The sequence below is a fragment of the Antedon bifida genome, chromosome 3 (genome assembly GCF_963402885.1).
Source record: "Antedon bifida chromosome 3, ecAntBifi1.1, whole genome shotgun sequence".
NCBI lineage: Eukaryota > Metazoa > Echinodermata > Crinoidea > Comatulida > Antedonidae > Antedon > Antedon bifida.
The window spans coordinates 6,051,164-6,075,791 of record NC_136228.1 but is presented as its reverse complement, the minus strand read 5'-3'; the positions used below and the strand labels follow the sequence as shown (position 1 = coordinate 6,075,791).

The window sequence follows — 24,628 nt, the reverse complement described above, 5'->3', positions numbered from 1 at the left end:
TAACGTACGTGCATGTTTAAAAAAAAATTAATTTCAGTAAAATGATAAAAATGATCACCTATAATTCGTCAAAGTGACGAATTAAATTCTAGTTTGAATTTGTATCTATTGTATATTTGGCATTAATAAACAACAAATATACGGTAATATCCATGCAATTTGTATAGTTCTTAATTGGAAATCTTATATTTGACATATTTAAACTAAAGCTTTGTCTACACTATCAAAAAAAGTGTGATGTGCCCAAATATGGTAGTGATATGACATCATCATGTCCATACTGTATATGGCCACATCACATTTTTTTTTGTCGCATAAAGTTTGGTAGTGTAGACAGAGCTTTACAAAATTGATACGTTTAAATTTTTAAAAAAATTGTAAAAATAAAAAAAATTAATTTACTTCTAAATAGTTTCTTGATGATCCAATGTCAGAATTTGGGGTTTTTTTTCAAAATTCATTTGTTATTCAAATTAAATTATTTTTTTTGTCAAGAGGAAATAAATAACCTGAGTAGTAGATTGGAGGCGTCAAGACAGAGGGTAGCAGATTTGGAAAGAGACTTTGCTAATGCGCATAACAGTAGTCAACAGTTACAACGAGTAAGTATTATGCATATATTACAGAATACAGGTGTTTTGTGTAAGCATGAATAATGACACAGGTGCACAATAGGTATTTTTTTATGTCTGGTGTACTAGACATAATTCAGGTATGATAAAAAAATCAAAATGGCGTATCTGCTGCAGCTTTATTCCATTGTAGCTCACTTCTTTTTGAGCTTTGATCACGTTGGAATTGACTCTCTAGTTATAATTATAATAACTCTGTTACTGCTCATTCTTGATTGTTTGTATTGATGTTTATTTTTTATATATCTATGTTTTTTGTAGATCCCAAGCAATTAAGTTTTCTCTGTGATTTGGGGATATTTGAAAAAATAAATGAATGAATAAATAAATAATTAATTTTGTATTATATGATTATTTTTACTATTAGACAAGTTCTGATCTTGATCGGGAAAGAGACCAATTACTAGCAGAACTTAATCACTTAAGGTGAGTTTTGTTTACTTCCATTATGAATCTAGTAGATTTAATTTTAATATTATGTACTTGATTTATTCCAGTAAGATTGTGTAATTATACAATATTTTCTGTCTTTTAGGAATAGTAATGAGGAATTATCACAACAAAATTCGGAATTAGTTAGCGAATTAAGAGCCAAGGTAAGTTCATTATGTTTCCAGGCTTTTTTTCTACTTGAATTTGCAGCCACTTAGTTACTATTATGTATAACAACTGTAAACATATTGGATAACGGGATGTGAAAACAAAAACATGATCGACTTATTTAAAAATAGTGATTTTTTAAAACCTTGTTAAGAATCTGAATATTTTGGTAACTGAACTGTTTAAAAAAATGATTGTTGCGTTTGTTTTCGAGTTGATGTTGGGTAGTGGCACTGTGGCTTGGTGGTTGACATGCTTGCTTACCAATCCCAGAGTCCTGTGTTCGAATCCTGTCACAGCCAATACAGTGCCATTACTTATATGAGAAAAAAAATATGAGTTTTCCTATCTTATGTAGATATAAAGTTTGCGGTACACCATGTATAAATAGTTCTGAAAAGAACTGTTGAGTTTCTCAATATACTTTGATTGTCCTCAGAAGTGAGATTGATTCTCTACATATTGATTTCACCATGCAATACAAACAAACAATATATTTTCCTATCTTGTAAGTGAAAGTGTAAAATAAAATTTAAAAAAAGATTCATGTGCAGTAAAAGAAAAATTTAACTTAACAGATTTCAGAAAATCAACATTTAGAAACCTCCCTTCATGATTCAAAGAGCAGTTTGAATATGGCAGAGTTACGAGTACAACAACTTACCAACCAATCAGAGCCTGTCGATTATCAACAGGATCTACAGAGGTTACATGAAGAAAACATGGCCCTCCAACAAACAGTAGCTCAGGTAAATTGTGTTAAGAAAATTGATATTATTATTTTTACATTACACCATATTGTTTACATTACACCATATATAATTCTAGGAATGGTATTAAAAATATTTCCACCAAATTTCTTAATGTTGTCTGAAAAAACATTACTTAAAATAATTTAAAATGAAGTAATAAAGTTCAAGTTGATAATGAGTTTTAATAGTAGGTCCTCTGCTTTACAATTTTAATTTTCATTGTACTAATTTTAAGTAAAATTTGCAATGAAGATATTAAATTAATGATATATTTATTTCAGTACCAACAATCACTACAACAGTTGACAATGGAAAGGGAACACTTAAACCAACAGAGTCAACAACAAAACAACCATCTCATGCAACAGATGCAGAATCTAGCATCACAGGTAAGGTTAAAGGTCAACACATCCTTATTAGGTCAAGGTACATGACATATAAATTCAGTATTTTGTGAGTTCCCTACCTGTTGAGACACCACTACCTGTTGAGACACCACAATTGCCATTATTCCCGGAATAAGGACACCCCTCAAAAGGAAAATGGAACATTCTGCAAACAAAATGTATAATATAAACATTGAATTATAAGTAGGGGAAAGGTTGGCATATGGTGGTTGTACCATCATGAATTATAGATTATTTTTACATCTATTAAAATATTGTTTATAGTTTATTTAACAAAAACAATATATTTATATTCTATTTCAGACAAATACATTACTTGGAGAAAGACAACAACTTGTTAGCAATATACAATCTTATCAACAACAAATAACTAATTTACAAGATGAACTAGGTGAGTTCCAGTTATCATAATTGCCTCAGTTTTCAAAGTAGCTGACCAGGATGCAAATGTGCTGACCTTAATTTAAATATAACTACCCTGGATTCAAACTGACTGACCTTAATGTAAATATAACTACCCTGGATACATATTGACTGATCTGAATGCAAAGTAACTGACCTGGATATAAATGTAGTTGACCTTAATGCAAAGTAGCTGCCCTGGATTCAAATTGACTGACCTGGATTCAAATTGACCTTAATGCAAAATAGCTGCCCTGGATTCAAATTGGCTGACCTGGATTCAAATTGACTACCCTAGATTCAAATTGACTACCCTAGATTCAAATTAACTGACCTGGATTCATATTGACTGACTTAATGCAAAATGCCTAGCCCGAATGCTAATTAAATATCTAGATTTGAAATATAAGGATCTCGATTTGCTGGGATAATTTTAAGAAAAATATGTTGTTTGTTTGTTTGTTTACAGAAAACCAAAAAGTACAACAGAATAATGTAACCAGCAGCAGTATAAGTGAAGATGAGTTGAAAGGTCACACTGATACAATACAAAGACTTCAGGAAGAAAAGCTTTCATTAGAACACCAATATAAAGCACAAGTTAGTTAATCATATTCTACTGACCTGGATATAAAATGACTGACCTGGATGTATAGTGACATACCTTGTTGTAAATTTATTTTTACAGAATACAGAATCTTTATTGTTCCAATTTCTGTTTGACAAGTTCGAACAAACAATTAAAAATATATAAAAAAGTCATACAAAAACACTACTAACATTTAAAATACAGTGAAAAAATAGATATTTATGTAGGAATTTTAATTGTAATACTTGTATGCAAAATATAATATAATACTTTACTAATGCTTTAGTATATGTATATAAACAGAAAATAATTATGAATTGGGGTAATGTCATAAAATAAATCTGTTATTTATATTTTTACCATCAGGTAAACGACAATGCACAGCTAAGCAACATGTATAGAGAAGCTGAGGAACAAAGAGAGAGATTAGATAATGAAGTGATGAGATTAAGAGATGAAGCTTCTGATAGATCATCTTTACTAGAAAATGTACAAAGTGACAAAGCAACTATTAGCAGAGCATTATCACAAAATAAAGAATTAAAAACACAATTACAAGAACTTCAAAATGCATTTGTAAAAATGGTAAGTGTATAGCACACATAACATCTAGAAGTAGATGATGCGCAAATTGATGGGAAATATACAAGTATCTTACCAAAACAAATAGCTTGGTGGTTTAGATGCTTGATTACCATGGTTCAGGGTTCAAATCCTGTCAGACGCCAGGATTCTTTCTCATGACAGAACAACTCCACTCCCAAAGACTTGTTTGTCCAGAGCATCTTGTGTATATGTTTGTCTTCATAACTATTTAAGGGGGATACCGCTTTATTAACTACTAGCCTTAAAGGCTATATGACTATCTGGCCTCCCCAGTGGACCAAACTGTCATAAAATAAATACAATTTTATTCAACATTTTGTCTTAACAGAGCAATGATAACATGGAGTTGACAACCAAAGTACAGACAGAAGAACACGTAAATAAAGAACTTTCTAATAAAATTGCTGATTATGAAGACGATATAAGTAGTATTAAAAACCAGGTAAGAAAATCACTCCATATTTGGTGTGGGCTTACACCTTACACTGGGCTTACAATCAAATTCTTATACATGTGTACAGCAAACAAAATAGAATAGAATTAACTTATTTTGGATGGATTGTTGATTTTCAGTTACGCATAAAAGAAAGTGAAACCGACCGACTGAAGACACAAACATTTGAACTTAATAAACAACTAATGCACCAATCACAGATACAAGATAGGATACACCACTATGAAGCCCATGGGCCTATGAAAGACAAGCTGGAAACAGAATTAGCAGACACACAGGTAAATACAATTCAGTTTAGTGCAAAAATTCTACCAGGTTTTATTTGAAGATAGAGGCAATGTTTAGCCTGAGGTTAAACAGGAGTTACACTAGCATATGGGAACAATGAATTATCTAATACAGTTTATATACTGCCCAAAATGACATTTTGCTTGTTTCCCACCATGTTTTATGTGAAGATAGAGACAAAGCCTTAAGTTTAAGTGTACATGGCCTGAGATTAAAAGGATATAAACTACCATATGTGAATGCACCAAGTTTTAATTTTAAAATCCATAAACAATAGTTGACTTCAAAATAAAATAAAGTAAAGCTCTAAAATTAATATGTTTCATAATGTTATATTTAAAGGAAAAGTTATCAAAGCTGTTAGTAGAAAATGATAACTTGATAGCCCAGTTAGCGGCTGTATCGTCATCGTCAGTAGGAAACCAATCACATGACCATGATCACGACCACCCTAATTCTACCTACAATGATAGTGTCGCAAGAGACGAGATGGTAAGTTTTCTGAAATCATCTTTCAACTTTGTACAAACTATATAGTTGACTCTCTCAAACCCAGAAGCTCTCCTAAACCCACACTTTTCTTGAGGTCCAAAATGTCTTAGATTCTTTTTTACCTTTTAGAATACTAGAAATTCTAGAAAACCAGACAAATTAGGCCAGTGCCCAGTATTGGGAGAGTTGATTTTATGGCATTTTGAATTCTGTCTCAAAATCTGGGTTGTTAAAGTTAACGAGTCAAAGATACGATATTAAAATCATAGGAAATGCCAGGCACTACTTGTTTACTACTACATGTCAAAATTTGCTGAGTTACAGGCAAATCGGTCATTGATTCTAAGAGGGCAACTTTCTTGTAGGTTAATACTCTATCAACTGCCCTGAGGCAGCTTGAGATGGAGCGTGATCAGTTATCAAAATCATTTAATGACCAGAGAGAGCAACATCACATACTACTGCAACAAATGGAGGATATCCAAAGCCAACATTCACAAGGTATAGTCACTATCGTTTATTATTTTTAATGGCAATTATTTTGCCAACTGGTAATAAAAATACAGTAGAACCCCTATTAAAGGGACACCTTCAGGACCCAAAATATTACCTGATTTTAGTCGTTAGGACTGTCTTAAGAGCAATAGAGCGTGACAAACATTGTACATGCTTACAAACCAATGAGTGTTGTGGTAGCTCCCACAACCAAGTCAAATTTAGAAATAATAAAATATTTATTTTGTAACGGAAGTTCATGCACTTTAATGAGACAATATGAAATGAATACTAGATTGCCAACTGACTTACTATATACACACAATAAGATATTTAGATTAAATTAACATTACTTGATAAAAATATTAATAATAAGCTTTATTTATTCATGAACACTGAAAGTTGTTTTTCAGTAAGATTAGAAAAAAAAATTTCAATTTTTATTGCCAAAAAACAATAAGATAATACAACATTATATATTTGTTTATAAATAGCTCCAGCAATGACACCAGAAGGGACATTTGTGACAAATGAAGATTTTGAGACTATGTCACACGCCATGGACCTGCTTCAGAAAAAGTTCCTACAAGTGATGGCACAGAAGGCTGATATGGATGACCTGTGTCAGGAATTAGAGCATAAGAACATGCAGTTACAGTCAGAGACTGAGACAATAGGTAACAAAAACTTAAATATGTATTGTCCCCCAAAAAACATGAAAAATGAAGATTAATAAAATCAGACTTTAAATAGGCCATTTTACAGTTTTAATAAAGTTATTCACTTCTGTAAAATAAACCAATTTATTTATTTGTAAAAAGACAAAAGAAACGGTCTGTGTAACACAGAGGTGTGAGTCCCCTGGTTTAGGAACCCTAAGTGGCCCTCCAAAGCTGGCGTTTCTATCATTTTTCGACATATTTTAATGCTTGTTTTTCCTCTGGACACTACTCAGGGGCTCCATAAGCTCCGGGGCCCCTGGGTTTAGCCAGTGTGCGCTGATAGCCGTTACACCACTGTATATGTATTTATATTAAGAGAAATATAATATGTGTTTTATAACTTTACTTTCAGGAGAGTATATCTCATTGTATCATAGTCAGAGACAAGTAATGAAGAAACGTCAAGACGACAGGGAACGTTACGTAATATCTCTAGCAAAGGAAAAAGAAGCGATGCAGGTAAGAGACAATCATGCAGGTTTTGTCTTTTGATAATTGCAGATGTGCTACTAATTGCACTCCTCAACACATTCAGACGTGTTGTTTGTATCTTGATGTATAGAAGTTTACCAAATTAAAGTGGGCATGTAAATGGAACACCTCAAGGGCATTTTTGTTGAGTGTTAGGTGTGTGATTGGACTAGCACACTTCTAAGTGCAAGGCTTGCATACAAGTTTTAGGAGGTGTTTAGTAAAGAGACAGATATACTAGGAGATTGGGACCTTTTTAGCATAATTTAACCACAACATTATCTCCAGTGTAATAGTCTCTGTAATTGCATTTACACAACACTACTTGCTACTTTAGAGCTTACTTCCGACTCGACTGTACGTTTCTGAAGATCTGTCTACACTATCAAACTTTATGTGACAAAAAATGTGATGTGCCCAAATATGGACATGATAATGTCATATCACTACCGTATTTAAGCATATCACTACCAAATTTGGCACATCACACTTTTTTTGTCAAACTAGTTTGATAGTGTAGACAGAGCTTTACATCTGTAATTTGCAACCTAACAATTATTTCTTTTCACAGATGAAGTTAGCACAGTTGCAGAATCTTGTGATGCAGTTATTGGGTGAGAAGTCTGAGCTGCCAGCCCACCTGCACCATTCAGCTGACCTGATCACTGAGGATATGGTGACATCAGTGCTACCAAATGCTGCTTCTACCTCAATGAATGGACCAATACACAAAGTGAAGAAAAACAGAAACCTTGGAGGTAGTTTAGACAGTACAACACTAGATGGTGAGAGGTTTACTAACAACTCTAAACTAACTAATCATAGTTTTAAATGTATTTTATAATGCCATAATTATATGCTGCACAACTCATTATAATAATTTTTTATTGCAGAATCTGTTTTTTTTTCTGTGTTTTACCGCTGTGTTGGTCCTGTTTTTGTTTTGTTTTTGAAAAAATATAACATTAATTTTAAAACATATCTTTGCCTCATCTATTATTAACCTCTCGCTACACCCCTGTGATTGCTATTAATTTATACACAGTTTTTGATAGTAGACATGTAACACACACATCTGAATGTTTTATTTGATTGCAGACTACAGCGATGATTGGTCCTCAAGTGACACCGAAAGCGTAGAGGAAGCAATGGAAAACAGACTACCAGATATCTCACCCATACACATGCCAGAAGCGCCACACCAGAACCATATCCCTCAACGTGAGAAGACAGCGCAGCAAATTATGAACCTTCTAGAAGAGATTAGTGGTCCCAACATCATAGACAGAGGCACTATTTTAGACCATAGCTTCCTACCTTGTAAATGCTGTGAAGGAAGAATAATTGATGTATAATGCTAGCTTACAAAATACTACCCCTTTCACATTTCTGAGCAAAACTCTTGGAGTTTCGACACACCTTACAAAATACAGGTGTTGAAACTTCAGAATTTTGCTAGGTGATGTGAAGTAGTGTAAGGCTCTGTTTAAACTATCAAACTTTATGTGACAAAAAAATATGATGTGCCCATATATGGACACGATGACCCATATTTGGGTACATCACACTTTTTTTGTCAAACTAGTTTGATAGTGTTGACAGGGCTTTACAATACACTGGTGTTGATGCCCCAGTGTATGTAAACTCTCAGAGTTTTGCTAGGCAATGGGGTGTAAGGCTGATATCTCCATTTGAGTATGGAAGCTAAGAACACTGTTATAAAAAGTACAACTCCTTATTGCCTTTGGATTTGCTATAGTGTCTTACTAATACTAATGTCTTTCTGGGTTCAGTGGGCAACTTAAGTCCTGGTTGTCCCTCTATACTTATTGATAATTAAACAGATTTTAAGATAATGATTTGATTGTAATCATGACGAAGATAAAAATTAATTCCTATGATATAATATAAAGATAATTTTATATGTACTTATATGGTCATGGATTAAATCCATGTAATGATATACCTTACTGGGAAAATGATGTTATTTTCTCTCTCAAATCTGTTTTGGTTCTTTTTTTTGGTATAAAATGAATACTGTTGTTTCTTCCTTTTATGGGTAAATGGCAACCAAGTACATATTTATTATGAATTTAGTTATTTGATGATTTGTCTATCATTTTTTATAATATAAATGATACACATAACATATTGGTGATTTCCTTGAGTGTTAATTTCATGTTTTGTACAAATTTCTCAAAAGTCTTTGTTTTTCGGTCATCTGAATATTTAATTGGAAATGCACAATCACCAAAAAAAAATTAAAAAATAAATAAATATATAATTATATTTTTGTTAAATTTAGTATAAATTATGATTGATTAAACTTCTATTATTTATATATTTATTATTTTACTGCACTTTATTATTATGCAAAATTTAAAATGGCATTGTGTGTGCATAACTTAATGTTATATATTGGAATTTTCTACCAGGGTTACCCAATCATATGATAATAACTATATTACTGTGTCACAAGTAAATTGAAACAGCGAGATGGGTTAAACATTAACTAATGTATGACATATAAAATAAATGCATATATTAAATAATAAATACATAATACAGTCAAACATGCATTGAAATCATACTGATCACTTGTCGAAGTGAACGGAGGAATGTGAAATGATAATTTTTTTTCCAACATATTATATTCCCAGTCTAAATAAGTTATTTGTTATATAGATTATTTTTATTGCTATTATTATTCACCTGATTCCCTGTACTGAATCTTCATATATATCTGGCATCATAGGCAAATTCTATGATACAGTGTCACATATGTATCACATGTGATGCTTATATTACCCTATGATACAGGAATTACATGTGATACATATGACACTATATTACAGAATTTGCCTATGATACTTAAGAAATTAGACACAGTACAGAGAATAAGCTATATTATTTGTATTTAGGCCCCTATCGATTTTGAAACAATGATTCATCATTTTTCTAAACTCACCTCATGGGTAAAGGAGTGTAAATAATGGTTCTATTTTAATTTACTTTTGATGAAAATAAGTTGTATTTTATTATATAATAAAGAGTTTATTTTAAAGCAAAATGATATTGAGAACAGAATATACTGGCTGTACTGTAGATAAATTTGCATATTTACTTGTTTCACTTTTCTTTCTTTTTGAGGAGGGAATAAACAAAGGCATGGAACCTAACTGTTAAGACTTGTTTTTTATTTTTTGCTTTTTGCTCCACACTAATTCCTCCAAATATCACAATTACATACTTCTTATGCTAAATATTTTAGTGTGACCTCTATTTTGTTTTATATTTCTGAAATAAAGTGGATCAAATCATATATCTTAATTTAAGCATGGAATAGAAAATTATTATTTAATTAGTTTTTAATAGGTGCTGGTAACAAATTACCTACACTTTCATTTTTCACAGTAAAGTAGTTTTCTTGTATATATTATCACGCCCTCTTAAGTTTGATTAGGAAAGAGAGAAAAGTCACGAGAGAAAAGATGGCTGCACAAACCCAAGGAATCCAGCAACTTTTACAGGCTGAAAAAAGAGCCGCCGAGAAGGTTTCAGAGGCAAAAAAACGTATGTTATGACACAAATGTTATCTAAAAGAAATATCAAAACTATTAGTAGTTTTTTAGATGTATTTATATGTAAACAGATAAGGTTTGTCACCGGCCGGTTTCTGGACATGATCCCGGCAGACTGCGAGGCGGTGAAATCATCATTTTGGACTTGGTTTTTATAGGCTAGGCCACGTCCTACCTAGGCCTACGCCTAGTTGGAATACTCTTAACTTTCCTACCGTTTTATTTGATAGGTAAGGCACGAAGATTAAAACAAGCAAAAGAAGAGGCTCATGCAGAGATAGAAAGCTATAGAAAAGAAAGAGATACACAGTTTGCAGCTATACAACAAAAGGTGGGGAGCGGTTTACGAGGCGATATATTATCGGTCACATTTTAAATTTCAACTTCTGGTCTGGTTGGTACTGTATATGGAGTCCCGCTAGCTAAATAATGTATTTTAACACAGATTGAACATGTGCTGAGTATAAACAATGTGATCAAAAGTGTATTATCATACGTTGACTACTTACTACTTACTACTACATACAAAATACTGAAAATTGGTTTTATTCTGACCGATCTCAAATGTGATTTTATCATTATTGGTGTGTATGTTCTTGGGGTAGTAAATGTGTGAATAATGTTATAACATTTCTTTAATATAATATTTTGTTCTTGCAGTACATGGGCTCAAAGGGAAGTCAAGCAGATGAAATAGATAAACAAACTGAAAGCAAAATCTTGGAGCTGAATCAACGTGTACATGATAACAGGGATGTTGTATTAGAGCAATTGTTTAACATGGTCTTTGAAATTAAACCATCTCTGCATCAAAATGTCAAACTCTAATAAATGTTAATATATTATAATTAATGTACTAAAATAGGTGTATCGTGGTTATTAATGTTTAAGATCCAGTTAAGATTCAGTTAAGATCCAGTTAAGATCCAGTTAAGATCCAGTTTAGATCCAGTTTACTGTGTGTTCAGAAAAAGTTGATAATGATCTCCCTGACTGGCTCCATTAATATTTTGTATTGAAATATTATTATACGGAGAAAGAAATTCAACCATTGTTGCAACTTTACTCATATGAAATGGTACTAAAAATGACCAGTATTAAATGTGATAACGTGAAGTAGTAACCATGATGTGGTATAATATAATCAAATCAGAAAAGTGACACATTAATTATGTATTTATTATGTTTTAGTATCCATCTACACTGTTTAAATAGTGTTCCATTCCATGACTTTTTAGTCACAAACATTATTTTACTTAGTTACATGTCATTACAATAATTTGGTATTAAATTATGAATACATCAGTTTCTATGCAAAGTTGTTAATACAAGTGATAATGGGTGTGTCCACATAACGTCTTTGTAACACTGGCATTCCATGTTACATTTTCAAAGAAAACTATTAAATTAAACCTTTTATGTGTACTATAGTAAGGAATTACAAATATATATATATGATTATTATAATATTGTTTGGGTTAGAATGTAATGTTGGTAAACACAGCAACGTTTAAGTAGCAGTTTGGTGGTTGCCCCATTTGTGATGGTCAAATATTTAGAATAAAGTATTACAAACTATGATTTTTTTGTAATATTATTTTTGTTGTATTGAAAGATTTTGTAAGATTAATGAATTAATCACTTAGAAAATAAGCCAAAAATGCAAACAGTGAATAAAACTAAAATTGTGTCAAAGGTGCGTTGAAAACCACATTTTTATACACACAAAATTGACCTAAAATTCAAAGCCTGTTTTCTCAAAACACATTTACCAAGTGCCTTAAATTAGATTGTAAATAACTTTGCATACCAGTCATCGTAGCAAAAATAATTGTTTGCATATTAAAGATTATTGACTCATGTTTCTGAGATGTCCTGAGTTGCTACTGGGTGCGTGTGTATTGTCGTGGTATTAAACTTCATATTCGTAGTAATCAAAAAGCTTGCAACTGCGCTTTTCTTCTGAGATTTCACAAGGTTCGCATATGTGTTGTGTGTGTGAAAACATATACAGGTAATAAGTAGGGAGATTAAACCGTATTACAACTTGTAACAATTTATGCAGATGTGAAAAGGGTATATAGCATTATATATCGAAAAATCTGCTGTCTGCAACTACATATACAAAATGAAAACACTTAGCTATTGTAGAAGTCTTTATTTTTAACATTAATGTACAAAGTCCTGTACACAGAATACAAGATAGGTAATCAAATAAAAGTCGGGGTGGGATTATACCTGTGGTGAGAAACTACCCGGGAACTACGGTAATACTCAGCTTTAAATCCTTCTTTCTTTTACTACTTTTCTTCATTATCTGTGAAGCACCATGATCTGATAACCCACAGAGACAATTTTAATTTGAACATTATCAATAATAGGTTTCATAAATTTTGACACAAATTTAGAAGAAAAAAAAACCCATTTATAATATAAATCATTTATGTTAATCTATCATAAACTAACAACACTATTTCATTTAAATTTTATATATAAATTTGTGTTTTGATTCGATACAACTTCTTTTTCACATTCTTCTGACAATGAAGGACTAATAATTCTTCATCCATGTTCTGACCAAATTATAACAATGTCCAATAATGTTTATAAACTACTTTTACAATTATTGCATTATATATTCTATATATATATATATGTATGATATATCCAACAAATAAATCAATATGATAATATTAAAACAAGCACAAATAGTCATCTCTCATAAATTGTACAGTTAATTACATTTAGTGGAGTTTGGTGGCTAACATGCTAGCCTTCAAAGGTCCAGACTGTTTCTACTCTCCACTCCCTAAAGGCCAATTTACAGACGGTAACGGTAATAAAAATATAGAATCTATGTGATTCCTTATGACCATTTACACACAACGTGGAGCGGACGGGCGGATTCCGCTCGGTATATATAAGATTCCACATGGGACAAGCTACGTGATTTTCAGCTTACCGTTATTGTCTGTGTAAATTGGCCTTTAAGCTCTGTCTAAACTATTAAACAATAAAAATGTGATGTGCCCATATATGGACATGATGATGTCATATCACTACCATATTTAATCATATCACTATCATATTTGGGCGCATCAAACTAGTTTGATAGTGTAGACAGAGCTTAAGCCTCAATTGAAACCTAATTTATAAGCATGATATAACATTCTGCAAATTGAAAATATAAACATTTCTGAATACAGTATTTCTGAATGCGAAATGCATGGCAATGACTGGATTGAATAACCATTGTAAAAAACAATTAGTACACAATTCATTTGGGAAGCATTTCTACTCCTCACGGCCACATTCACCTCATATTGCGGAATAACTCATCTAAACTCTCAAATAAAATAAGTACAAACGATTAAACTATCACATGACCTTGCAATAATTGTTCTGAACCAATCAACATCCACTGTTCCAGTTAATGAATGTTAATCTATCGTGGCCTCGTTGGAACTGCTGGGACACCTTTATTATCAGGGCGTCTGAAATGAATATGAAATATTATAAATACAATATCACACAATAGACAGAAATATAATTGTTATTATGTTCTTCAAGAGACGAAATTTAAGTTAATACAGTACATACGTTAGATTAAGACACAACTTTGCTCTGATTAATAGTTACATTAAGGGAGTATGTTTCTGTACGTGATCAAAAAAATGACCGGGGTAATAATCTGCAGAGCATTGAGAGCTTGCTTATATGCGCTATATAAGAATGAACTATTATTATTATTAACAGTACTGCAAGTAATGCAAGTGTTTGCCTACCTTGGTACTCCTGGGGCTGGTCTGTTTGGTAAATCTGGCCTAGCAGGAACACTCCGTGGTGCAGCATGTGCAGTAGGCCTTGGGGGAGGTTTTCTACCTTGTGGAGGACCAGTAGAAGCACTGGAAAAATATGAAAGAGTTTTAACACTTTAAAATTTAAATTGGGTTTACTAAAGTATTTTTTGTTTAATTTGTAACTATAATAAATTATTGATAATATAATGTATCAGTCAGCATTTGGCAATAAGTGAATAAATAAACTAAATATATACTGTATAAAGTAATACTATAAAATTATTGATAATATCTATAATTTTATCAGTTAGCATTTGTTGGCAATAAGTAGACCAAGCCAAAGGAATCTACCAATTGATATATTGTGTCTTGACACACTCACCCGTTAGAAAACGGTTTAATGAGATTATCATTATCGACCCGAGGCGGCATTGGTGTTGCTTTAGTCTTCATACTGATATCGCCAATAATCTTGAGGGCGTCCTTTGTGGCATGGTACATCCGAATCATTTCTTCGCGACGATTGGCCTCATCTGCTGACTCCTCCATCAAGTCATTTTGATCCGCAGACGAATATAAGTAAGCTAACAAGTCTGACTTAATAAATTCCTTGGTCTAGAAAATAAAAATGATTTTGTTTGTATACAGAGGTACTATTTAACTAGCTATTGGTGATTGAATAATAAATATTAGGGTGCACACTAATACTTTGTGGTAAAGCCCTGGTACCTTGTGGTATAGCCCTGGTACCTTGTGGTATAGCCCTGGTACCTTGTGGTACAGCCCTGGTACCTTGTGGTATAGCCCTGGTACCTTGTGGTATAGCCCTGGTACCTTGTGGTATAGCCCTGATACCTTGTGGTATAGCCCTGATACCTTGTGGTATAGCCCTGTTACCTTGTGGTATAGCACTGGTACCTTGTGGTAAAGCCCTGGTACCATGTGGTATAGCCCCGGTTCAGTACCAAATTTCACCCTGACTGGGAGCTTTCTGTTCAGTTTTCTGCCCTTATCCTCCATAGTATACTTCAACCAAGAACTCATTTACAGCTGACTGAACTGAGAGTTGTTCTATCGGGAAGTGAACCCAGGTCTTTATGTAGTCAAAGTAACCACTCAGATACCACAACTCCTTCTACAAACCATTATAAATTAAATTGCTTACGTCTTTGATCATAAGACACATGATCGTCTTTGGTACAATATCCCGGACCTGTTTACTGACAATTGCCGTGTACGAATCCACCAAGTTTCTGATAGTTTCAACTTGACGTTCAAGAACAGGATCGTTAGAATCTATATCATGTGCCTAAAAACCAGATAATAAATACACTTGTAAAAGTCTTCTTCGAAAAAGATATTACAGTGTAAATATTCCCATTGAATTTGTTGTACTACAGTATGTTGAATTCACCAAAATTGGGGTAAAGAATCAAGTAAGGTAAGTAAGGCTTGACAAATAAATGTGATGTGCCCATATATGACATGATGATGTCATATCACCATCATATTTAGGCATATCACTATCATATTTGGGCATGTCACTACCATATTTGGGCACACCACACTTTCTTTATCAAACTTGTAACTTACAGGTATATGATCATCATCATCTTGGTTTCTCTCGGGGTAGACACCAGCTCGCAGGAAAGACGCCTTCCATCGATAACTAGCATCCTCACTTTCACATGATAATTCCAGCTGTTTGTAATCTTTGTATACATTTCTATGGAGAGAAAGAATTAGCAATATGAATATATATTGTAAGCTTAGGTTATACTATTCTTTGATTGTGGTTGTAGGATAGAGAAGATATACTCTAATAGCAACCATGGGTTATACTATTCTATGATTGTAGTTATGTTGGTACTAAAAGCACACACATACTATATTCACAGTGTTTGAAGAGGTGGGGTTAATATCCACTAACTTCTCTTACCTATGATCTGGATTGAAGAGAGCAAATGCATGTTTTTTGGACATGAAACCCTGTTCAACATCACGCAACATCAACCCTTCAAGAGGAAGATAAAATTTCTTCTCTTTCTCCTAAAAAACACAAATAAAATGATTCTTCCATAATCAATTGTTTAAATATGACATCATCAATTTCTGTGTTTTATGTCTTTAAAAATATACTGTGTAAACAATTTATCATCATTTTTAACAACTTTTGATGACATCATATTTTTCTGTGTTCTGTGTTTAAACTATTCGTCATCATTTTCAACTTTCAACAACTTTTGATGACATCATATATTTCTGTGTACACAAGATTTGATTACCTCTTCATCTTTGAACCACATGAAATTCTCAGCTGTCAACACAAACCAGTAGTCACGTGACCCTCCCTTCATGAAGCTAATATTGTGTAGACTCATCCATCCCTTAAATATCACCTACAAAATATATATATCATTATATGAATGTAAACATTATTTTTTACAGTCAACTCTCCCAATACCTGACTCTCTAAAGCTCTGTCTACACTATCAAACTTTATGTGACAACAAAATGTGATGTTCCCATATATGGACATGATGATGTCAAATCACTACCATATTTGCGTATATCACTACCATATTTGGGCACATCAACCTTTTTTTGTCAAACTAAGTTAACTGTAATTATAAATCGTAATTATAGATTCAAACACAAAACCAAACTAGATGAAACCTAAGAAATTACTTTTTTCCAAACAAAAATACACAATTGGAACAAAAACTGGAAAAGAATCATTAAAAAAACATAACTTTGTGATGGTCATTTTTGTTTGTACACTTGGTTAAATGTTAATTTTAATGTTAAGAAAATATTAACAAAATAAAACTAAATTTAATGTAACAATACAATACAACAGGAAACACTATTTATTATATTTTAACTTACAATATCATGAACAACTTTGTTTGTTGGATTCTTTTGGGGGGAAAAAAGTCAAAAAAATTGCAATAATAACCAACCATACAATATTATTTTGACAGTCTTAATAATTGATAATCAATTTCATCTAACATTATATTACTATCAAGAAACACCATACATCATCAGCTACATAATAGGAAGCCTTCAATTCGTCTACGAAGACCGATGACAAAACTACGTCACGTTAATTCATTGTTCACATGCAGGGATATTGTGACGCATTTCTTTGCTCCACAACTTTGAATAGTTTTGATGGTTTCTAGGTGATATATATAGATTGATCATCGGTTGTCGCAAATAGAAAGCTTTCTAATGACGGCTAGGTACAATAAATACAGGTATGAACGCCAGGTTTGTAATTTAAAACGAATAAGTACAAGCTCAGTGGTTTAGCTGTATGAACGCCATTTAAAGGTCATGTGACCTACTCAAAATATTATGATGTAATAATTATGTGCTGAGCATTCATTTTATACTTAATCCTTACCTGATTGCCGACACTCTTCTTTTCGCCTGTTCTACGATTAGCTTTATTCTGGGCACTATTAAAAACAAAATGTGCATTGTTATCACCACCACAAAACAACATTCTCTATACAGTACTGTTTGTTTGTAGTTATAACAGAGTTTATGATTCTTCTAAGTTCTGCCTACAGTACACTATCAGACTTTACGTGATGTGCCCATATACATGATGATGTCATATCACTACTATATTTAAGCATAATCACTACCATATTTTGGGCACATCACACTTTTTTTTGTCAAACTAGTTTGATAGTACAGACAGAGCTTTACTTACTTGGCAAATCCAATGAAGTCTTCATTATTTGTGTTCATATATGCTAACTGAACGTTAAACAGAAGATGCACATGATCTTTAGTGCGCTGTTCACGCTCACGTACGTGCTGCGAGATTATTCGCTCGGTTTCTTCACGTAATCTTGGATACCGTGTCATCTGCAAAATAAAAATATCAGCAAAAATATCAAGATTATGATAAATTAAAATAAATAGTTGTTTTCAATTATATGAGTCTGTGCCAATTGTAAATCTTTTTGAAAAATTGTGTTGTATTTTATTTTTTCAACCTCTTCATATCACCTACTTCTCCGTAATGTTATTATCTGTTTATATATTACCATTCGTTTATTTTTCGTACCTTTTCTCCACATTGTCTGATAATGTTGTTTAATTCTGAGATGACTAAATCAACACATTTAAGAGCAGGCTCTTTCAATCTTGATATCTGCTTCTTTGTGATGGCTTCAAATGCCATGTCTGGAGTAAACAACCCAACTCTCACACCAAGAGCATTCTTTATTGTGATACTGATCTCCCTTCTTAGTCTTCGCTCATCATATTCCATCTTCACAATCTCAAATGGAAATTGAACGTGGAATATTCGGTTGATCATGGCACCGGAAGATAATTCAGATGTGTCCACTTTGTCACCAGACCCAACAAGAATTCTATCAAAGTTTTCACTAAACTGTTGTACCATCCTAAAAAAAACAATTGTCTTTAATTGTTTACTATATTTTGGAAGAAAGTCACACAAAATCTCAAAGACGGTGAACGTACAAAATCATAAAGAAACAGTTGTTATTTAATACGCATCCAACAGTAAGCAACTTGCCAATTACAGGATGGATGAACTATTTTATAATTTATCATGTTTATAAACTAAGTCTCATTTGAAGCTAAGGGAGTGGAGTTAAAAGAGTTGTGAATTAAAACCCTGGCACTAGGTCAGGATTGAACTCTGGACCTTGGGATTGGAAGGCAAGCATGTTAACCACCAAGCTACAGCTCCACTACAGTTAATAGTTTACACATATGCACAACGTAAGTCCACCGTAAGTAATTTGACCAATTACGATGCGATAGATCATTTGATTGGCCAACTCACTTGTGTTGCACCTACGTTGTTGCATTACATTCAAGTGTGAACAAGGCTTTAGTGACTTACATTAATAAAGCCTTTGTCTTTCTAGTAGGGTCGTCCGCACTAACATTCTTGTACTCCCCGACATCTTTCTCTAACAAGAGTAATTGGCCCTGGAGTTTGTTGCGAAGCTGGGGTATTGTGTCGCATATATGGTTTGTTAGTTGCTGAAAATGTAAACAATTTTTAAAAAACATGAAAAATGAAGATTAATGAAATCAGATTTTAAATAGGCCATTTTGCAGTAAGTTATTCACTTCTGTAAAAAAAAACGAAAACAAATAATTATTTCACTAATATGCGACCTTAAAATGGCATATTAACTAAATTTTTTTTTTAAATGTTTAGGGGGACAATATATCTTTAAAGATGTATTGTCCCTTGAAACACAAAAAAATGAAGGTCAAAATATTCTAAATTTAAATTGGCCATATCAAAGTAATATTAAAGTTATTCACTTTAAGTCGAAAATTCGAGCCAAAAGCAACAAGTTTACGTAATTAACAGGTAAATTAGTTTGATTACATTTCGTCTGGAAAATCGTCGCGAGTGAAAGTAAACAAAGATTTCAAACCACGAGTATGCATTATGCATATGCTAATTAGGATTGTTTACAACTCGTCACGGTTGAGAAGGTATTTTCACACAGATCGTGAGGAAGTTTTATGATTATGCGTACAGAGTAGCCAAACAAGCGCGTTTCATTATGGGGTATGTTTTGATCGAAAACTTTGACTGGAAGTCAGAGTTATTTTTTTAACAAAAAAACGTCTGTATTTCAGTTAAATGATTTTTTTTCCGACAAATTTTTGGTGATAGTTAATAACTATTATGATACTTCAAAATGACCCACCTTTTTTCGAAATCTGTTATTTTTTATTTTTTTGGAATTAGTCAAAGGGACAATACATCTTTAAGTAATAAAAACAACATTGAAATAGGAGAAGTTCATTCAAAGATTAGCTTCACAGTCTTGTGAGGGGATTCCTTTTGAAACTTGAAAGCCATGCAGAGAAGTACTGTACATGGACCTTTGCTGTAAAGCAATATTCCTTCTGAACTGTGTTCTTTTCAACAATTAGTTGAGCTCTTCATATAAGCTGGGTAAAGTATGAATTATCTCACATTCTCAGGACAATCAAAGTATATTGATCGAAACTTCGAGAAACTCAACAGTTCTTTTCAGAATCATATACATGGTGTACCGCAAACTTTATATCAACATTTGATTTCGCCATGCAAACCTTTCAATAATACATCTCCCTCATTGAGTATGTAACGTACCTGGTTCAAGACTTTCTGTAAATAAGACGTTCCCATCTTGCTCGCCAAGTGCCTGTATGAATCATGGCTCAAGAAGAACTTTCTCTCGGCAGCTAAAGCTGCTTTGATGTCTTTCCTGCCATCAATGTCTTTCTGACTCCTGTTCACAACACCAACATACCCTAAAAATGAAACCAGAATATTGTATTATACTTTTCTGATTATAAATTGCATTTTATAATAGCGTATTTTATTAGTTGATGTTCTGTATGTAATGGACTGTTCGGTTTTGCTATTCGGTTTGATATATGGAGTGTTTGGTTTGCAACTGTACTGTAACTTCTAAGGGTGTGTTGGACTACTCATCGCGAGATCGTGGGTTCGAATCCAACGCTTTTCGCATTGCTTGTTTCCAAGACACTTTACGTATGTTTGCCTCTCTCCACCCAGGTCTAAAAGACACAACTTTGCATGAATAGCTTTAATTAATAGCTGCATTATGGGAGTATGTTTCATATGTGTTTGATCCAAAAATGACCAGGGTAATAATATGTACAGCGCTTAGAGGTTTCACAACATTAAGTGCTTTAAAAAAATCTTGACCTTAATATGATCTCATTACAGTTAGAGGGTTACATTGATACTACAAATACTACAGCAGTGTACACCTATATACAGTGTGAGGTATTTTGTGTAAAAGATGTCATTCAGTTTATACCTCTTCGTAATGGAAGCAGCCGATTTTCAAGAATAGCTCTGGCATCTGTTCCATCATCCATTAAGTCCAACTTTGTTATCACACCAATGGTACGAGCTCCTGCAAATACATAAGGAATATTTTGTTACACTTTTTCTACCATGTTACTGTAATAACTTGGTGGTTATTATTATATAGAATGTAAGACTCTTTCTGTCTTCTTTATTTGCTTGCCCGAACTAGAGTCTCGCCAGTGGCGGTTATACAATTACGCATATACCGACGCCGTGCTTACTATGGTTATCATGGCAACCAGCTCATGTATAAGTATACAAATTAATATATGAATATCACAGTTACAAATACATGTGTGTATTACTTATGAAAAATGTAAAGAAGGGAGGATAAAAGAAAACAAATGGACGGATAGGTAAACAGAGGGAATGGTGGATTATATAGTGAAAAGATTTGCAGTAAAAACACTGTTGGTCACTATCGTAAATCGTATCCTATAACCAGGAGTGAGAATAGTCTAAAACCAAATATATTCTCAGTATTCTGAGTACTCCCAATGATTTATTTTATTGATTATTGTATTGTTGCTTGTACATAGTTTTTAGTTAATTATAGTTATTCAGGTTTTATTTTGTTCTCATTATGTTCTGTTTTGTTTCTTAGACTCCACCGCATATTGTGAGTGCCACAATAAATAAATATTTGACACTCACGCCATATTGTTATAAACAAACATTATTCTACATCAAATATTGCGACATATTCTTGGAATAAATCTCACCAGAAGGATCGACTTCCTTAGCAATCTTGAGGGCATCAGAGTTGGCAAGATCCTGATTAGCTGGTGACACAGCCAGGATCAATGTGTTTTCCTTTGTGATAAACTCCATGAGCATATTGCGTATTTGCATCTCAATATCTACTGGTTGATCTCCGACTGGTACCTTGGTCATTCCAGGTAAGTCAATCAACGTCAGATTCAAAACTGAAAATAAGAAATGTAATAATTTGACGTTATTTGGGAGCTTTGATTTTGCGATGGCCTATGACTATGACATCATATGAAGGTACTTAATTAGACTTGCTCCAAGTCTGTATTTATTGTCTTTTTTATGTTAATCCACCAGTCGACGTTTAGATTTTTGTCTGAAAATACAAGTTTAAGTAGTATACGTATGAAAGGTCATATGTGCCAAAATATTTATCTTTTTATTAATATTAAGTCAAAACTCCGTCTAGAACCAAGACTAGATGGTAATATTCGCATACTGAGTTTAGTTCCATCAATGTCAAGTTTTTGTTATTGGTTTGGTTGAGTTTAGGTCTAGTATTATCTTCAGTATGTGCATTTCAACCTTTTTGTGTATATGGTTGCTTTACAGAGCTGGGTGACCACTTGGATTTACCTTGAAATTAAGGCTAAAGCAAATTGCTTATTCGCCTCTCTGGAATTACAAATCTCTTACATACGGCTGAAACTTCTGGTGGTGGTTTTTCCAGTGTTCTTTCAAATTAGACTTAAACTGATTCAATGACTTTGACTCTACAACAACTCTTGGCAAAGTGTTCCAATCGTTAACTACCCTTGCTCCAAAATTATTTGATCCCCATTTAGTTTTGACCCGCGGCTTTGATAGTTTGAAAGAATGACCTCTAGTATAATGGATAGTTGACATATTAAAAAAGGTTTCAATGTCCAATTTGTCAAATCCTTTCAGTATTTTAAATACTTGGATCAGAGATGGACATATAACATAATGCATAATTTACATAAGTCAAAGGATATCATATACTCAAAACCTTTCTGTTATTTACAGTGGGTGTATCAGATCAGGGACCCCTCAGGATGTAAATCCCCATTTGGGGGATTTATAGGGCTATCACTGTCACCATACAAATGGCATTTTCTGTTTGTTTTTATCTGTATTTTTACTTTTATGGTATCTAAATAAATCAAATCTTTGTAAACAAACAATATAAACAAGCATAATTTGCATACCATTAGGAGAGTAGACTCTCAAGTTGATTGGTGCATTTGAGATTCCTTTGTTAGAACCAGTGACTCGGTCCGTTTCAGCTTCAATTTCTTTTCGAACTTCATCAAAATCCGCAAACTTTTTTCCTTTGCAATGTAAGAATTCAGCATACTCTGAGAAGTAAAACAAGAAATGACGGATTGATTGTCGGCAGTACAGACCATTTTATACTTCATGGTATGGATAACCAAGGGATGGACGTAGTGGTCAAATAAATATGGCCACTTATAACAAGAAAAGTGTCCCTTAATAGGGGTGTCACCTGAATAGGAGTTATCCATAATGTCAAAACATATGTACTCCTCCTCAGTTATTCTGACATTCCAATCCTCCCGATTTCTCTGGGAGCTTCCCAAAATGATGTCATCCAATCTCACAATCTCTCAAATATTAAAAAAATCTCCCAAAATTTTTCAAACCCATGTTTTACTGTCTAAATTCTGGTTATACATATTATATTTGATAAGTTACTTGAATAGTGAGACGCACATCTGGTAAACATTGTGGTTCACAAAAGGAGGGGTTCTAATGTACCTGCTTTATTGTACAGAAGCTGAAGAATTAATGGTCGTCTTGTTACAATTCCCGAGCCACGAGGTAGGAAGTCTCTGAAACAATAATTATTGAATTGATGAAAATAAATTATACAAATAATGAATGTTTATGAGTGTAAATAAGGCATGAGGTGAATGATGATGCGATGTTAGATTCCAAAACTATTAGTATAAAAAAAATATTTTCCAAATGCGAAGATAATGTACTATTGAACAACCATTCAATAGTGCGTACTATTGCATGACATGTGACTCACAATCGTACAATCATATGACATGAATTAATTTAGGGTTATATAATAATAATATCATATACTGTGGGTATATATAGGCCTCTATCTAGTAGTATTGTAAATATAGGCCTAGTCTAGTATTTTTTATCTATAAAAATAAAATAACATTTTTTTATAATATTTAATAATATATTTAATCTACCATACCAGTACAATACAGGTAAAAAACAAAGGGCACAACGTTCCTTGGCCTAGGCCTAATACCATTTTGTTGGTTTTAGTTACTCAATTTACAATAAACATAATTATAGGCCTAGGCTAGGCCTCCTCTCCATGTCAAAAACCACACAGGCATAACGCAATCTTTACCTGCCGACGAAATTCTCCAACACACTACTTTTCCCAGCGCTTTGGCCTCCAACAACCGCAATTTGTGGCAAGTCAATAAACGATGACATTCCAACGGCAGAAAATGCATCGTGAAGTTTATTCACAATTGGAATTAGGTCTTCCATACCACGGTTACCCATCTTGATTGATTTAACTAAATCTAAACAAGGAGATATAAAATAAATCTCCTATAAAAGTACGGTAGAGAAACTGAGAGACACAGGAAGTATGATGATTTATCAACAAAAACAATTCAAACCCATAGAGGTATTTGTA

At 33.0% G+C, this 24,628-nt stretch overlaps 3 protein-coding genes across 4 annotated transcripts in view; 2 read left to right on the top strand and 1 right to left on the bottom strand.

Annotated features, from left to right (window-relative positions):
• LOC144837316 (golgin subfamily A member 2-like) overlaps positions 1-10,083 on the top strand; it is a 29,163-nt gene extending 19,080 nt beyond the window's left edge. The window contains exons 9-24 of one of the 2 annotated variants that reach the window (XM_078692366.1): positions 496-602; positions 1,000-1,058; positions 1,168-1,228; positions 1,811-1,981; positions 2,266-2,373; positions 2,695-2,782; positions 3,263-3,393; positions 3,749-3,967; positions 4,317-4,430; positions 4,562-4,720; positions 5,073-5,222; positions 5,588-5,723; positions 6,212-6,394; positions 6,792-6,898; positions 7,482-7,668; positions 8,009-10,083. In XM_078692366.1, the coding sequence (XP_078548492.1) occupies positions 496-602; positions 1,000-1,058; positions 1,168-1,228; positions 1,811-1,981; positions 2,266-2,373; positions 2,695-2,782; positions 3,263-3,393; positions 3,749-3,967; positions 4,317-4,430; positions 4,562-4,720; positions 5,073-5,222; positions 5,588-5,723; positions 6,212-6,394; positions 6,792-6,898; positions 7,482-7,668; positions 8,009-8,265 (2,237 nt within the window). In that variant the 3' untranslated portion in view covers positions 8,266-10,083. Of the gene's footprint in view, positions 1-495; positions 603-999; positions 1,059-1,167; positions 1,229-1,810; positions 1,982-2,265; positions 2,374-2,694; positions 2,783-3,262; positions 3,394-3,748; positions 3,968-4,316; positions 4,431-4,561; positions 4,721-5,072; positions 5,223-5,587; positions 5,724-6,211; positions 6,395-6,791; positions 6,899-7,481; positions 7,696-8,008 lie in introns of both variants that reach the window. The other variant, XM_078692365.1, reaches the window with a different exon arrangement.
• A 244-nt stretch (positions 10,084-10,327) lies between these two features.
• On the top strand, positions 10,328-11,890 carry LOC144837162 (V-type proton ATPase subunit G-like). Its single transcript, XM_078692176.1, has 3 exons — positions 10,328-10,483; positions 10,722-10,822; positions 11,152-11,890. The coding sequence occupies exons 1-3, from the start codon at positions 10,402-10,404 to the stop codon at positions 11,317-11,319; spliced, it is 351 nt and encodes a 116-aa protein (XP_078548302.1). The 5' UTR covers positions 10,328-10,401; the 3' UTR covers positions 11,320-11,890.
• A 744-nt stretch (positions 11,891-12,634) lies between these two features.
• LOC144837089 (dynamin-1-like) lies at positions 12,635-24,559 on the bottom strand. Its single transcript, XM_078692084.1, has 17 exons — positions 24,332-24,559; positions 23,710-23,783; positions 23,139-23,288; positions 21,921-22,124; positions 21,146-21,244; positions 20,449-20,609; positions 19,189-19,331; positions 18,379-18,721; positions 18,019-18,176; positions 17,704-17,758; positions 16,577-16,690; positions 16,231-16,340; positions 15,885-16,017; positions 15,457-15,600; positions 14,674-14,906; positions 14,277-14,396; positions 12,635-13,985 (listed from the first exon to the last, which is right to left on the bottom strand). Exons 1-17 carry the CDS (start codon positions 24,490-24,492, stop codon positions 13,937-13,939), a joined length of 2,451 nt encoding a protein of 816 aa, XP_078548210.1. The 5' UTR covers positions 24,493-24,559; the 3' UTR covers positions 12,635-13,936.
• Positions 24,560-24,628: the final 69 nt, after the last annotated feature.

Excerpts from the sequence above, each read along its gene's own strand:
- LOC144837089 (XM_078692084.1), bottom strand. The coding sequence starts at position 24,492 with ATGGGTAACCGTGGTATGGAAGACCTAATTCCAATTGTGAATAAACTT. Across the intron at positions 21,245-21,920 it reads TAAGGAAGTCGATCCTTCTG|GAGCTCGTACCATTGGTGTG; the intron begins GTGAGATTTATT and ends ATGTATTTGCAG. Across the intron at positions 13,986-14,276 it reads CCAGCCCCAGGAGTACCAAG|ACGCCCTGATAATAAAGGTG; the intron begins GTAGGCAAACAC and ends TATTCATTTCAG.
- LOC144837162 (XM_078692176.1), top strand. The coding sequence starts at position 10,402 with ATGGCTGCACAAACCCAAGGAATCCAGCAACTTTTACAGGCTGAAAAA. Across the intron at positions 10,484-10,721 it reads GGTTTCAGAGGCAAAAAAAC|GTAAGGCACGAAGATTAAAA; the intron begins GTATGTTATGAC and ends TTTATTTGATAG. Across the intron at positions 10,823-11,151 it reads TTGCAGCTATACAACAAAAG|TACATGGGCTCAAAGGGAAG; the intron begins GTGGGGAGCGGT and ends TTGTTCTTGCAG.